Source organism: Macaca fascicularis, chromosome 13, assembly GCF_037993035.2.
Source record: "Macaca fascicularis isolate 582-1 chromosome 13, T2T-MFA8v1.1".
NCBI classification, from domain to species: Eukaryota; Metazoa; Chordata; class Mammalia; order Primates; family Cercopithecidae; genus Macaca; species Macaca fascicularis.
The window spans coordinates 88,694,101-88,706,694 of record NC_088387.1 but is presented as its reverse complement, the minus strand read 5'-3'; the positions used below and the strand labels follow the sequence as shown (position 1 = coordinate 88,706,694).

General features: G+C 39.8%; 1 protein-coding gene across 7 annotated transcripts in view; it reads left to right on the top strand.

Annotated features, from left to right (window-relative positions):
* The window catches only part of RASGRP3 (RAS guanyl releasing protein 3), an 86,782-nt gene that overhangs the window by 35,735 nt on the left and 38,453 nt on the right, over positions 1-12,594 (top strand). For 4 of the 7 annotated variants that reach the window (XM_074011977.1, XM_074011975.1, XM_074011976.1 and 1 more), the window contains exons 1-5: positions 7,605-7,667; positions 8,222-8,487; positions 9,611-9,758; positions 11,545-11,718; positions 12,098-12,214. In XM_074011977.1, coding sequence (XP_073868078.1) covers positions 9,627-9,758; positions 11,545-11,718; positions 12,098-12,214 — 423 coding nt within the window. In that variant the 5' untranslated portion in view covers positions 7,605-7,667; positions 8,222-8,487; positions 9,611-9,626. Of the gene's footprint in view, positions 1-2,649; positions 2,847-4,164; positions 4,268-6,302; positions 7,668-8,221; positions 8,488-9,610; positions 9,759-11,544; positions 11,719-12,097; positions 12,215-12,594 lie in introns of those variants that run through there. The other 3 variants (XM_074011974.1, XM_065527192.2, XM_065527193.2) reach the window with 2 other exon arrangements.

Below are 12,594 nucleotides of genomic sequence, written 5' to 3'. Positions count from 1 at the left end.
CGGTGACTCAAGCCTGTAATCCCAGCACTTTGGGAGGCCGAGGCGGGTGGATCACGAGGTCAGGAGATCGAGACTATCCTGGCTAACATGGTGAAACCCCGTCTCTACTAAAAATACAAAAAAAAAAAACTAGCCGGGCGTGGTGGCGGGCGCCTGTAGTCTCAGCTACTTGGGAGGCTGAGGCGGGAGAATGGCGTGAACCCGGGAGGCGGAGCTTGCAGTGAGCCGAGATCACGCCACTGCACTCCAGCCTGGGAGACACAGCGAGACTCCGTCTCAAAAAAAAAAAAAAAAAAAAGTCTCTTAAAAATATATGGTATCTATACACACTCACATAAATATACTCATATTCAAAGACAAACCTGTGACAAGTTTCATGATATTTATTTCCTCATCCACTAATCCACTCGTTCATTAATTTAGTGAATAATTTTTGAGTATCTTTTATGTGAGAAGCAAAACCTTAGGCGTTAAGGAGTATATCAGAGAACAAACACAAAAATCTCTACAATCTTGGAGCTTATGTTTATGGCACTACAGAGATTTAAAAACAAACAAGTAAAACATATAGTTTGTCAGATAGTGTTAAGTGTTATGAAGAAAAATAAATCCAGGAAGGGCGGTAGGACATGCCAAGTGAGAGGTGGGTGAGAGCTGAGAGGTGCGTTGTTTTAAATAGGGCAGGAAAGGCCTTACAGGTAAGGTAACTTTGTTGAAAGATATAAAAGAGTTAGTTTCAGATGACTTTAATCATCTGCTTTCACAAATCATTTGAGCAGCAGAATTGGGAGAACATTTGATCCAGCGTTTCTGCTGTTTTTATTAAACACTTGAAATAACCCTTTATTTTATGTTCTAAGAATGGTACCTTCAGCACAGGAATCTGGTTCTTTCACAGAATGAATAGAGGGCAAACATTTTCCCCCCAGAGTTATGTGCCTGGTGAACAGACTCATTCCAATGTCACTCCAGTGGTCTCACTGAACTAATACAACCATCATATGGACATTAGGTATTTTTTCCTATTCATTCACATGTTTGTTTTCTGAAGTTGACTATGAGCCTGTTGAAGGTAAGAATGGGACAATGATTTGTTCATCTTGGCAGCCTCAATGCCTAACCAAGTGCCTGGCATAGGCCAGGTGCTCAGTGATTGCCAGTTGAATAAATAAAGTTCGAGAGTAAAATAGACATTGACTTTCAACAGCTCATGAGATGAATCCTCAATGGCTGCATTTACCTACTAAAATATCTGAAGTGGATAAATGTCTTACATCATGACAGCCTCCGTCCTGCTCCAAGTCCTGTGGGGACCTGGCATCAAGGACCTGCTGTGTAAAATCAAGTGATGATGTCTACCCAGCAGTGATGCTTTTGAGTGTAAGCAACTAGAAGAGGCTATTGCCAATCATGTTTTCCTCACAACAGTGCTGGCAAATGGGATAGCTGTCATCCCCACATATTCTTTCTACCTCTGTAACAGATAATCTGCCTTACATCTTCTTTCTGAGATGATGTGGAGGAGTGATACCCTTTACACTAGATTAGCAGGCAAAACTATGATGGTTTGTGATATCCATGCTTGTAGAAGTAGTAAGAAGAAAGGGAACACAGACGCTTTATTTTATAGTGGAGTCCTGATTCTAGGCCTTAATAATTGTATGGTTTTGGGTAAGTTGCTAAATCACTGTGAATCCCATCAACTCATCTGTTAACTGGAAATAATAATTACTACCTCACAGCATTGTTGTGAAGGTCAAGTTCGACAATATATGCAAAACATTTGGAATGGTGCATAGTACATAATGTGGGTGTTCAACAAATTAACAGTAGTATTTTTACCACTGCAAAGAATAATCTTACTCTCAGGCAAGTAGAATTTTTTATAGTTGTTGAATATTTATGAATCACTGAGGATAATGTTTATAAATACATTTGCATCTAAAATTTTTTTCCTTACATATTCTTTTATTAATATTAAACCAAGTAACATTTATAATATTCTTGAATATCTTATCACTTAAGAATATGAGGAAAGGTGGCTGGGCACAGTGGCTCACACCTGTAGTCCTAGTGCTTTGAAAAGCTGAGGTAGGTAGATCACTTGAGGTCAGGAGTTCAAGACCAGCCTGGGAAACATGGCAAAACCCCATTTCTACAAAAAAAAAAAAAAAAAAAAAAAAAGCCAAGAGTGGTGATGTGTGCCTGTAGTCCCAGCTACTGGGGGGTCGGAAGCGGGAGAATTGCTTGAACCCGGGAGGTCGAGGCTGCAGTGAACCGAGATCGCACTACTGCACTCCTGCACTCCAGCCTGGGTGACAAAGTGAGACTTTGTCTCAAAACAAAACAAAAAAAGATACGAGGAAAGTATAAAACATTGCATTAAAAAATTTTAGCTGTGAAATGGAATGGTATATAACAGGGAACATTTCCATGGTCTCCAAGCACCATCCATCCCCAGGAACAGCTTAGCAGGTATTTTTGGCATCATAAAGGTTGATGTAATCTCAGTCACTGATACTTTTCTTGTAGAAAGATACTGTCTATGGAAGTCATTATCTTTTCAGGTTGACAAGTGATGCTCTAATGGGGTCTGAACTCTAGTCTAATAACTTTCTCTTGTTTTTTTAATTTTTAAATTTTTTTTAGAGTTTTCTTGAAGTACAACTAAGGACAGGTCACCACTAGGCACTAACGTCACTGACTTGCATGATTATGGAGATGGTCTATCTGATGCTGAAAATGTCTCTGGTTTTTTGACAACGGCTAAATAACCATGGGATCAAGTGGCCTTGGGAAAGCAGCAACATTAGATGAACTGCTGCACACTTGCATTGAGATGTTTGGTATGAGCCTTTTCTCCTTTCATATCTTTTGGATCTCTCGATGCTCTCACTTTCCTCTATTCAGAGGCAAGTTGCTTGTGGAACAGAGTTCAGTCTCTGTACCTTGGTATTTAAGGCCTTTTGGATGGACCCCAGTCTGTCTCTCCAGCTTCACTGCCCTCCACATTTCTTTCCCTTTACTGCCCACAGCTCATACCCCAGTCAAACTGTCCACTTAATGTTTCTGGAACATTCCCTGTACCTTTCTACCACCATCCACCGGTCATATTCCCTTCATTGAAATTCTGCTTCAGGGCCTTCTCAGATGTTCATAGTATCATTCCTAGTTTCCTTGGTCAGGAACGCTGCTTGCCTTTTCCCCCATCTCACATCCCATTGTAATTCTTTATAGCACATAGCAAATGCCTCTATAATTGTTTCTTGGTCTTTTGACTCAGATGAATGTGAGTAGCACAATTTACTGCATTCTACATTCAAACATGTCATATCTGCTACTAGATTATACACTTTACAGCTGTATGCTCCTTGTGTTGTTGTTTTCGTATCCACCACAGCATATTGAGTTATCCCTTGCACAAAGAAAGTCAACCCACATGGGAGTATTATTTATTAAATAGATTACTATAGAAACCAGAGTTAAACCAGAGCAGGGTTGCCAGATAAAACACAGGATGACCAGTTACATTTGAATTCTGACAAACATCTTTAGTGTAAGTATGACCTAAATAATGCCAGGGACATATTTACAATAAAGAAATTAATCATTATTTCTCTTAAATTCAAATTTAACTAATTGTCCTGAATTTTATTTATGAAATCTGTCAATGTAGACCAGAGGAAGGGTAAGACCCACCCACCTTTACTTGCAAGGAAATACTAGCCAAAGTAGGAGGTAAAAGATCACTGGTTGGCCAGGTGTGGTGGCTCACGCCTGTAATCCCAGCACTTTGGGAGGCTGAGGTGGGAGGATCACAAGGTCAGGAATTCAAGACCAGCCTGACCAATATGGTGAAGCTCCGTGTCTACTAAAAATAGAAAAATTAGCTGGGTGTGGTGGCGGGCACCTGTAGTCCCAGCTACTTGGGAGGCTGAGGCGGGAAAATCACTTGAACCTGGGAGGCAGAGGTTGCGGTGAGCCGAGACTGTGCCACTGCACTCCAGCCTGGGTGACAGAGTGAGACTCCGTCTCCAAAAAAAAAAAATTCATTTGTCTATGAAAAATTTTTGACACTATGATACTATCGCTTCTCTATTGATGTTAGAAAAAGTAAAGAGTAGCACTGTTATCTCCTCACTTCTTGTTCTATTTTTTTAACAGATGACAATGGAGAGCTGAATAATAGTTACTTGCCAAGAATAGTTCTACTGATGCACCGATGGTATTTATCTTCCACTGAGTTGGCAGAAAAACTTCTCTGCATATATCTTTTCAACTACTGTGTAATTTTTACAACCATAAATCAAGCTCTGTATTTAGATAGAGTGTCTATCCAAAGCCAGTAAATTAAGATGAATAAATAGTCTTCGGTTATCCAGCTGTTTTGCGAATATATGTAGATGTCTAGACGAAACACATCTGGATGATAGACCAGATAGTTGACTCTCCATCTGGATGTTTTGGCTGTACTTGAAAATAATCACTAAGATGTAAAATGAAGCAGGAACTGTAGGCTGGATGTTTCTAACTTGTCTTAAACATTTCTATTATTAGAGCAATGAGAGAATATTTAACAATGATTCAAGACCAGATTTGTTTCTTCTGGGATGGCAAAATGGTGGGCATAGAGGATGCAGCTTAATCATATGGAAATACAGCCAAAATAATATGCTCTTACTTGGGCACAAACATCCATTTAGTTTTCACATCTTCCCTTGCTGCCAAGACACAATGAACATTCTAGCAGGCTTATTATAATTTGTTGACTGATACTAATGTTAGATTTTCTTCTGAAATGAAAACAAAAAAATCCCACATGGTTAGAAACATCCTTCCATAATGAAGGCTTTTAGCAGTCTACCACTTCTCTACATCATGCAGTCCAGAAAAGTGGTTGAAAGCCAAATGACTGAAGATGCAGTCTCCCATTCGTAAAAGGTTCTATTCCCTGAGAGCCAACGCTTATTATACAATCTCTAATGTTGGTGCCTGCAGTCTCTGCCTTCTTCAAGCCCATGAGGCCCTGGAGATGAGTGAGAACCGCTACAGGGAGGGGGAGCCTTAGGGGGAGAGGCACCACCTTAGAGGGAGAGGCACCATCAAGTGTTGTTAGGGCCTGCCAAGGCTTCTGGAGCCAGTAGGGTGTCCACCTGTTCAGTTCAAGCTTCCTCCACTTTCTACTTCTCTTCATCCTCCTCACAACCTCAGAGCAGAAAAGGATATTAGAGAGTCTATAAGGTCCATGGAAGTGAGCAAGATCCTAACTCCTGGTAGTCCAACGGTCATATGCGTCCACTGTTGAAGTGTAGAACACAGGTAAGGATGGAGGGCATTGGCTCAGTCTGGTCATACTCATGGCAATCTAGACATTATCCAAAGAATGTAGCCGCCAACAGTGTTCTCACCCTCAGCATGGTCACCAGTGCATGAGACACAAATAAAAAGGGATATTTAGGCATAGTAACATTTAGTGTGGGAAAGTTGAAGACTGCCTGTGAATCAACATTTCTATAAATTTTCCTCCCTTTGGATTCCTTGCTCATGCTATATCCACAGTGCCTGGCATATACACAAGCTCAATAAATATTTGTTTAAAAGAGTATGAATAAATACACTTACAAGTAAATAACACAACTTGAGTATTAAGGTACCTGAAAATGACATTTTCAAATATTAAAGAAGAAATTAGAGTACCTATACAGTTACGCATAGCGTAACGACGGGGAAATCATCATTTGATGATTTCATGATTTTGCAAATGTCATAGAGTGTGCTTATATAAACCTAGATGCTGTAGCCTACTACACATCTAGGCTATATTACACAGCCTGTTGATCTTGGACTACAAACCTGTACTGCATGTGGCTATACTGAATTCTATAGGCAATTGTAATACAATAGTGGGTATTTGTGTATCTAAACATAGAAAAGGTATAGTAAAAATACGGTATAAAAGATAAAAAGTGGTACACCTGTATAGGGCGCTTATCACAAATGGAGCTTGCAAGACTGGAATCCGCTCTGGGTGAGTCAGTGAGTGAGTGGCCTAGGACATTAATGTACAATATTGTAGACTTTATAGACACTATACACTTAGGCTACACCAAATTATAAAAATATTTTTCTTTCTTCAATAATAAATTAACTTTAACTTACTGTAACTTTTATACTTTATAAACCTTTAAAAACTTTTTAATCCTTTTGTAATAGTACTTACCTTAAAACACGAATATATTGTACTGCTGTAAAAAATATTTTCTTTCTCAATATCTTTATTCTACAAACTTATTCTATTAAAATTTTTTTTTTTTTTTTTTTTTTTTTTTACTTTTTAAACTTTTTTATTAAAAGCAAAGACACAAACACATGCATTAGCCTAAGTTTAGGTTTACACAGGCTCAGAATCATCAATATCACTGTCTTCCACCTCCACCTCTTATTCCACTGGAATGTCTCAGGGGTAGTAACAGGCATGGAGCTGTCATCTCCTATGATAATACCCCTTCCTTCCGGGATAACTCCTGAAGAACCTGCTGAGGCTGTGTTACAGTTAACTTTTTAATTTTTTTTACATAAGTAAAAGGAGTACTCTACAATTACAACAAAAAATAGTATAGTAAGTCCATAAACCAATAACAGTCATTTATTCTCATTATCAAGTATCATATACTGTACGTGACTGTATATACTAGACTTTTACATGACTCACACAACAGCAGATTTGTTTACACCATCATCACCACAAACACGTGAGTAATGCATTGGTTACAACATTATGCTGGCTACCATGTCACTAGGTAACAGGAATTTTTCAATCTCACTCTAATCTTGTTGGACCACTGTCATATATGCAGCCCTTCATTGACTGAAACATCGTTATGTGGTGCATAACTGTATAAGGCATTAATCCTAAATGCAAAATCTTTTTGGTTAAAATAGTATTTCTCGGCCAGGTGCGGTGGCTCACGCCTGTAATCCCAGCACTTTGGGAGGCCGAGGCAGGCGGATCACAAGGTCAGGAGATCGAGACCATCCTGGCTAACATGGTGTAACCCCATCTCTACTAAAAATACAAAAAATTAGCCGGGTGTGGTGGCGTACGCCTGTAGTCCCAGCTGCTCGGGAAGCTGAGGCAGGAGAATGGCGTGAACCCGGGAGGCAGAGTTTGCAGTGAGCCAAGATTGCACCACTGCACTCCAGCCTGGGTGACAGAGCCAGACTCTGTCTCAAAAAAATAATAATAATAAAAATAAAAATAGATAGTATTTCTCTGTACTATCAATTTTAATTATGTATAGTTGCCAGTCTATTTGTAATTACAATTGGCAGTTATTAGTTAAGTGTGGAGGAAGGCAAAACTAATCCTGTAACTGGCTTCTCCTTCAGACCAAAAAAATATATTCCAGAGCTATAATAAATCAAGTTTCAATTGGTCAGTGTCGAAGTCATCAGAGGCCACTTCTCTCTGTATTTGAGTGTCTTTATAACCCCAAATGTCCCCAGCATGGTCCTCTTACTAGGAATTGATATACATTGAGGGCACAGCTGCAGGTGTGTGTAAAGGAAATGAGGTGCACGAATTTTTTCTTTAACTGGTTTACGTATCGAAATGCCACTGGAGAAAGCTGCAATGAATTTCGATTAAAGATCTGCTACTTCATGAGGTAAATACATTTACAAATTTAATTTCTTGTAGCTTCTAGTTCTGGCACGGTTGTAGTTTCTAGTTCTGCAATTGTTGACAATTTCCTTTTCCCCAAGCTGCAGACCTAGTTTGACAACAGAGTCTACTCTGATACCCCTCCCACCAACTTTGTTAAAATTGACCCTCCTCTGTTGGGTGGGGTGGGGGAAACTTTATCTTTTGCACTAGAGATTAAGTAGTAGTAAATGTGATTAAGGAATGAAACTAGCTCTTAGAAAGGGTGGATTTATTTTCTTCTACTCCCTCGCCACACCCATTCCCACCTACTCACCATGACTTGAAGGAAGGGTTTCCTCTCAACTGAAAGAGAGGCTATGAATGGGAGTGGTTTGAGATAGGAGGAGGGCAGAGAGAGGCTCCACGTGATGGATGGGGGTTTGGAGACAGGAGATGGCTAATTTGAAGTATGGTCCTGGATTCAGTGTTAAATGTAGTCTGTAAAATGGTACAATCGTTTCCATAGATATCCAACTTGAAATATTCCAGCTACCAAAAATATTTGATGCCTTTCAGGTACTGGATTCTGAAATTTCCTGCAGAGTTTAATTTGGATCTTGGTTTGATTCGTATGACTGAGGAATTCCGGGAAGTAGCCAGTCAACTAGGATATGAAAAACACGTCAGCCTCATCGACATATCCAGCATGTAAGAGTGGCACCAACGTCTTTCACACTCGATGAGTCCACTGCTTAGGGGAGGAAGTAGTGATCACCCCACTTGTCCTGAGTCCATCCCACTCCTGAATCTAGGTTTGCTTCTGTGAGAAAAGCCTTGCTGCAGTGAGTACAAGCCGTGTTGGACACAACTCATCTCTCCAAGCTGCAGTTTCTTTACTTGTAAAATATGGACAGTACCTTTCTCGTGGGATTATTATGAACATCCAATAAGGACATAAGATAATGCATGAAAGCATTTGACACACAATAGACGCTCGGTATGAGTTACTGAGTCCTAATCTAGTTAACATCTCTTATGCCTTCACTACTCAAAGTGTGGTCTGCAGACCAGCAACATTAGCATCACCTGGGAGCTCATTAGGAATGCAGCCTCCAGGCTCTACCTTTAACCTGAATTGGAATCCGCACTTTAAAGATCCCCAAGTGATTCACATGCAAGCTTGAGAAGCTCTGTACCATGGTGCTGCTGAGGTTGGCCTCAGAACAACAACCTTATGGTGGTTGACCATAGATGTCAGGAGCTGGTTAGCTCAGTTATTAGGTAACTGGTGCAATTAGGCCACTTTCGTATCAACTAGGTAACTTTGCACAGGGAAGACTATTTGATGATCCTAAATATGGTTATCCATCTTGCAAATGTATGTTCTTGTGTGTTAGGTATCTCTGTTTTCCACTGTCGATTACTATTGAATACTTCTTCAATAGTAATCAATAGTGAATGATCCGGGAATTATAAGGGATGTTTGGTGAAAAAACATATTATTCAAGATCATTCCTAATAAATCAGAACCTCTGGCAGTAAGGCCCAGGCATCTGTCTTTATAACAAGCTTTTCAGATAATTCATGTTATACTAAAGTATGAGAACCACAGCTTCTAGTGGTTTCCATGTGCCTTAAATCACCATCTATATCCTGATAAACTCCCAAATTTATATACTAGCCCTGACCTTTCCTTTATGATCCAGACCTTGCTGGTCACAAAGAGACTAAGTAAGAGATTCTGGATGGATCAGTGCAAAACCTACTCTGTCTGGAAAAACAACTCCAAGTTTATGTTCTATTGGCAATTGGTCAGTGGTTTTCTCTTCAAATATGAAAGACAGGGCATGTATTTTGCACAAGCCCCTGGAAGCAAGCCAAGAGTTACAGAGTCAGTAGGTTAATAACTTCCATTGAGTGAAATGGGCTTTCAACACATTGACCGGACTCACTCTTCTTTTATAGTCCTTCCTATGACTGGATGAGAAGAGTCACACAGAGGAAAAAAATATCCAAGAAGGGAAAAGCCTGTCTGCTGTTTGACCATCTGGAGCCCATTGAATTGGCTGAGCACCTCACTTTTCTGGAGCATAAATCTTTTAGAAGGATCTCAGTAAGAAACTTGACATTTATTCTTCCAAGGATAACAACCACGATGCCAACTTTCCCAAGAGCTGCATTTTCATACTCTGAAGTGTTGGCAGCTTCTATCACTGTGCTCTGCTGGAAAAGTGCCCTTAATTCACAGGAACAATCCCTTTTAACCAAAGATAAATATTATCCTGTCTTTATTTTATGGCTCAGGAGCTATATTTCTGTCGCTATTTTCAATGTCTCCTTTCATAGGATTAAAGCGTGATTTTTCTAAATAGTCAGTGGAGATTTAACCATTCAAGGTTGATTTAGCTCCATTGACTTCTCCCAAGTGAACATGTTTTGCTAGGCCCTTCGTTTTTGGGAAAAAATATTTAGTTAGGTTCGGATTTGTATAAATGGCTAATTATGGGTGTAGGTTGAAAACAGGAATTGTAGACTTTAAGGAGAATCTCAACATCAGGTTCTTTCTTTCCCAGAGATAGAGATCCTGAATTAAACTTTTCTTTCCTACTCATCTTGATGGAGCCTCATTCCTTCTCTAACTCCCCCTTTTCTTTCTCTGGTCTGTGATTTCTTAGCCTCCTGCTCTCTATCCTCCTGTTATGATAACATTTTCCACATTGGTTCACAATCAGCCAACCACTTTGCTTTGTCTCGCCAAGCTCTGGGGAAGTTGCGCCTCCTCCTTCTCCTTTTCCAAGGTGTCGGAGAATGAATTACATTATTGCTTGCAAAGAAGACTGTCTTGGTTAGAAGCATGAATTTCTGAAAGACTGATTCTTTCACTAAGTAATCCTACTTGGAGGGTACCTTAACGATTCCCCGCAGGCAGGCCATGGGAGGGAGTCCCCCGCACTGCTTATATGATAGAAAGCTCATATGTATTTTTTGACCTCCATGCTAACATTTTGAAAATGTGTTTGTCTTGCTAAAGAGCAGCCTTACTTCAATTGATTTTTTTTCCTCTGTCTTCTTTTTTCTTGAAACAACTTTACAACTGATGCTAATTTGAAATCATTATATTTGTGTTCATTTCCTCCTCTTCATTGTATACCATTGTATCTTTAACCTGCCTGATTGGAATCACCAGCAGTGTGTTAAAAATGGAGATTCTTGGCCCAGTGCGCCTTTAATCCCAGCACTTTGGGAGGCCAAGGTGGGTGGATCATGAGGTCAAGAGATCGAGACCATCCTGGCCAACATGGCAAAACCCCATCTCTACTAAAAATACAAAAAAAATCTAGCCAGGCGTGGCGGCTTGCACCTGTAGTACCAGTTACTCAGGAGGCTGAGGCAGGAGAATCGCTTAAACCCGGGAGGCGGAGATTGCAGTCAGCCAAGATCGCGCCACTGTACTCCAGCCTGGCAACAGAGCGAGACTCGGTCTAAAAAAAAAAAAAAAAAAAAGGAGATTCTTTGGTTTTTCTTCTGAAGATAGTGATCGTTTACACCTAGGGTGTTCCCAGGAACCAGCATTTTACCAAGTGCCACAGGTGGATCTTATGACCCAGTAAATTTTGAACTCATTGGAATACCACTTTGAATCTTGCCTCTTTCTCCTCCCACCAAAGCTGTGATGTGTAGTAGTGGGTGTCTGTGCATGGGGTGAGTAGTGGGGTTTGAAAAACAGCAAAATAATATTTTAAAGACACATGTATATTCAAACTTTTAGGATGCCATTGTAAATGTGAAATAAAAGAAATTATTCTGTTGTTATGAAACAATATCTTACCTCTTCTATATAATATTCTAATTTCTGATTTTACATTATAATTCAGAATCTCTGAATCTTCCTTTCCTAGTTCACTGATTACCAAAGCTATGTCATCCATGGCTGCCTGGAGAATAATCCAACTTTGGAAAGATCGATAGCTTTATTTAATGGAATCTCTAAGTGGGTCCAATTGATGGTTCTTAGCAAACCAACCCCCCAGCAAAGGGCAGAAGTCATCACAAAGTTTATCAATGTTGCAAAGGTATGTCTGGTAATCAGACTGGGTTCTTGAGTTCTAGATGTTCATTCACTCTGTTGAGAAAAGTCCTTGAGGAAATGTGGTGTTCACAGTATAAGAGCACTGGACAACTAAACTACTTGCTGATGTCTAATGAGCAAATCGTATTTTTGCCATGCAAGAAGATTGCTTTCAAAAAGCAATGCTTAGAAGCATTTAACATAGCTATTTTTCTGTGAAGTAATAGATATATTTCTCTGATTCTATTTGTGCTTCATTTTAAATTGATGTAATTTTTTCATTAGCTTCTTGTTATTAAAATTGTGCATAAATGTACTTGTAATTCAGAAAGTTTAGACTAATTTAAAAATCCTTAAAAAGCATTGATGCATTTTTATTGCAGAAGCTCCTTCAGCTCAAAAATTTTAACACCCTGATGGCAGTGGTGGGAGGCCTCAGTCATAGTTCCATTTCACGCCTCAAAGAGACGCATTCTCATCTTTCTTCAGAAGTTACAAAGGTACAGTAGATTTGATCCTAGTTAAAAGTAAAAAAATGCATTTGTAAATTGTTCAGATTTAGTATACGCCTAACAAATGTCACTCAGAGGGGGAAGGTTTTCCTCTTAAACCAGTGGTAGTTTATACATGGGGACAAAGTAGAAAGGGAATAACCACACCAGCTGAGTTCACCTGGAAAAACAGGTTGGAGGTGGTGGTAAGTGTCCCAGGAAGAATGCTTTGAATATCATTAACATATTGTAGTGGTGGCCAGCGTGGTGGCTCACTCCTGTAATCCCAGCACTTTGGGAGGCCGAGGCGGGTGGATCACAAGGTCAGGAGATCGAGACCATCCTGGCTAACACAGTGAAACCCCATCTCTACTAAAAATACAAAAAAA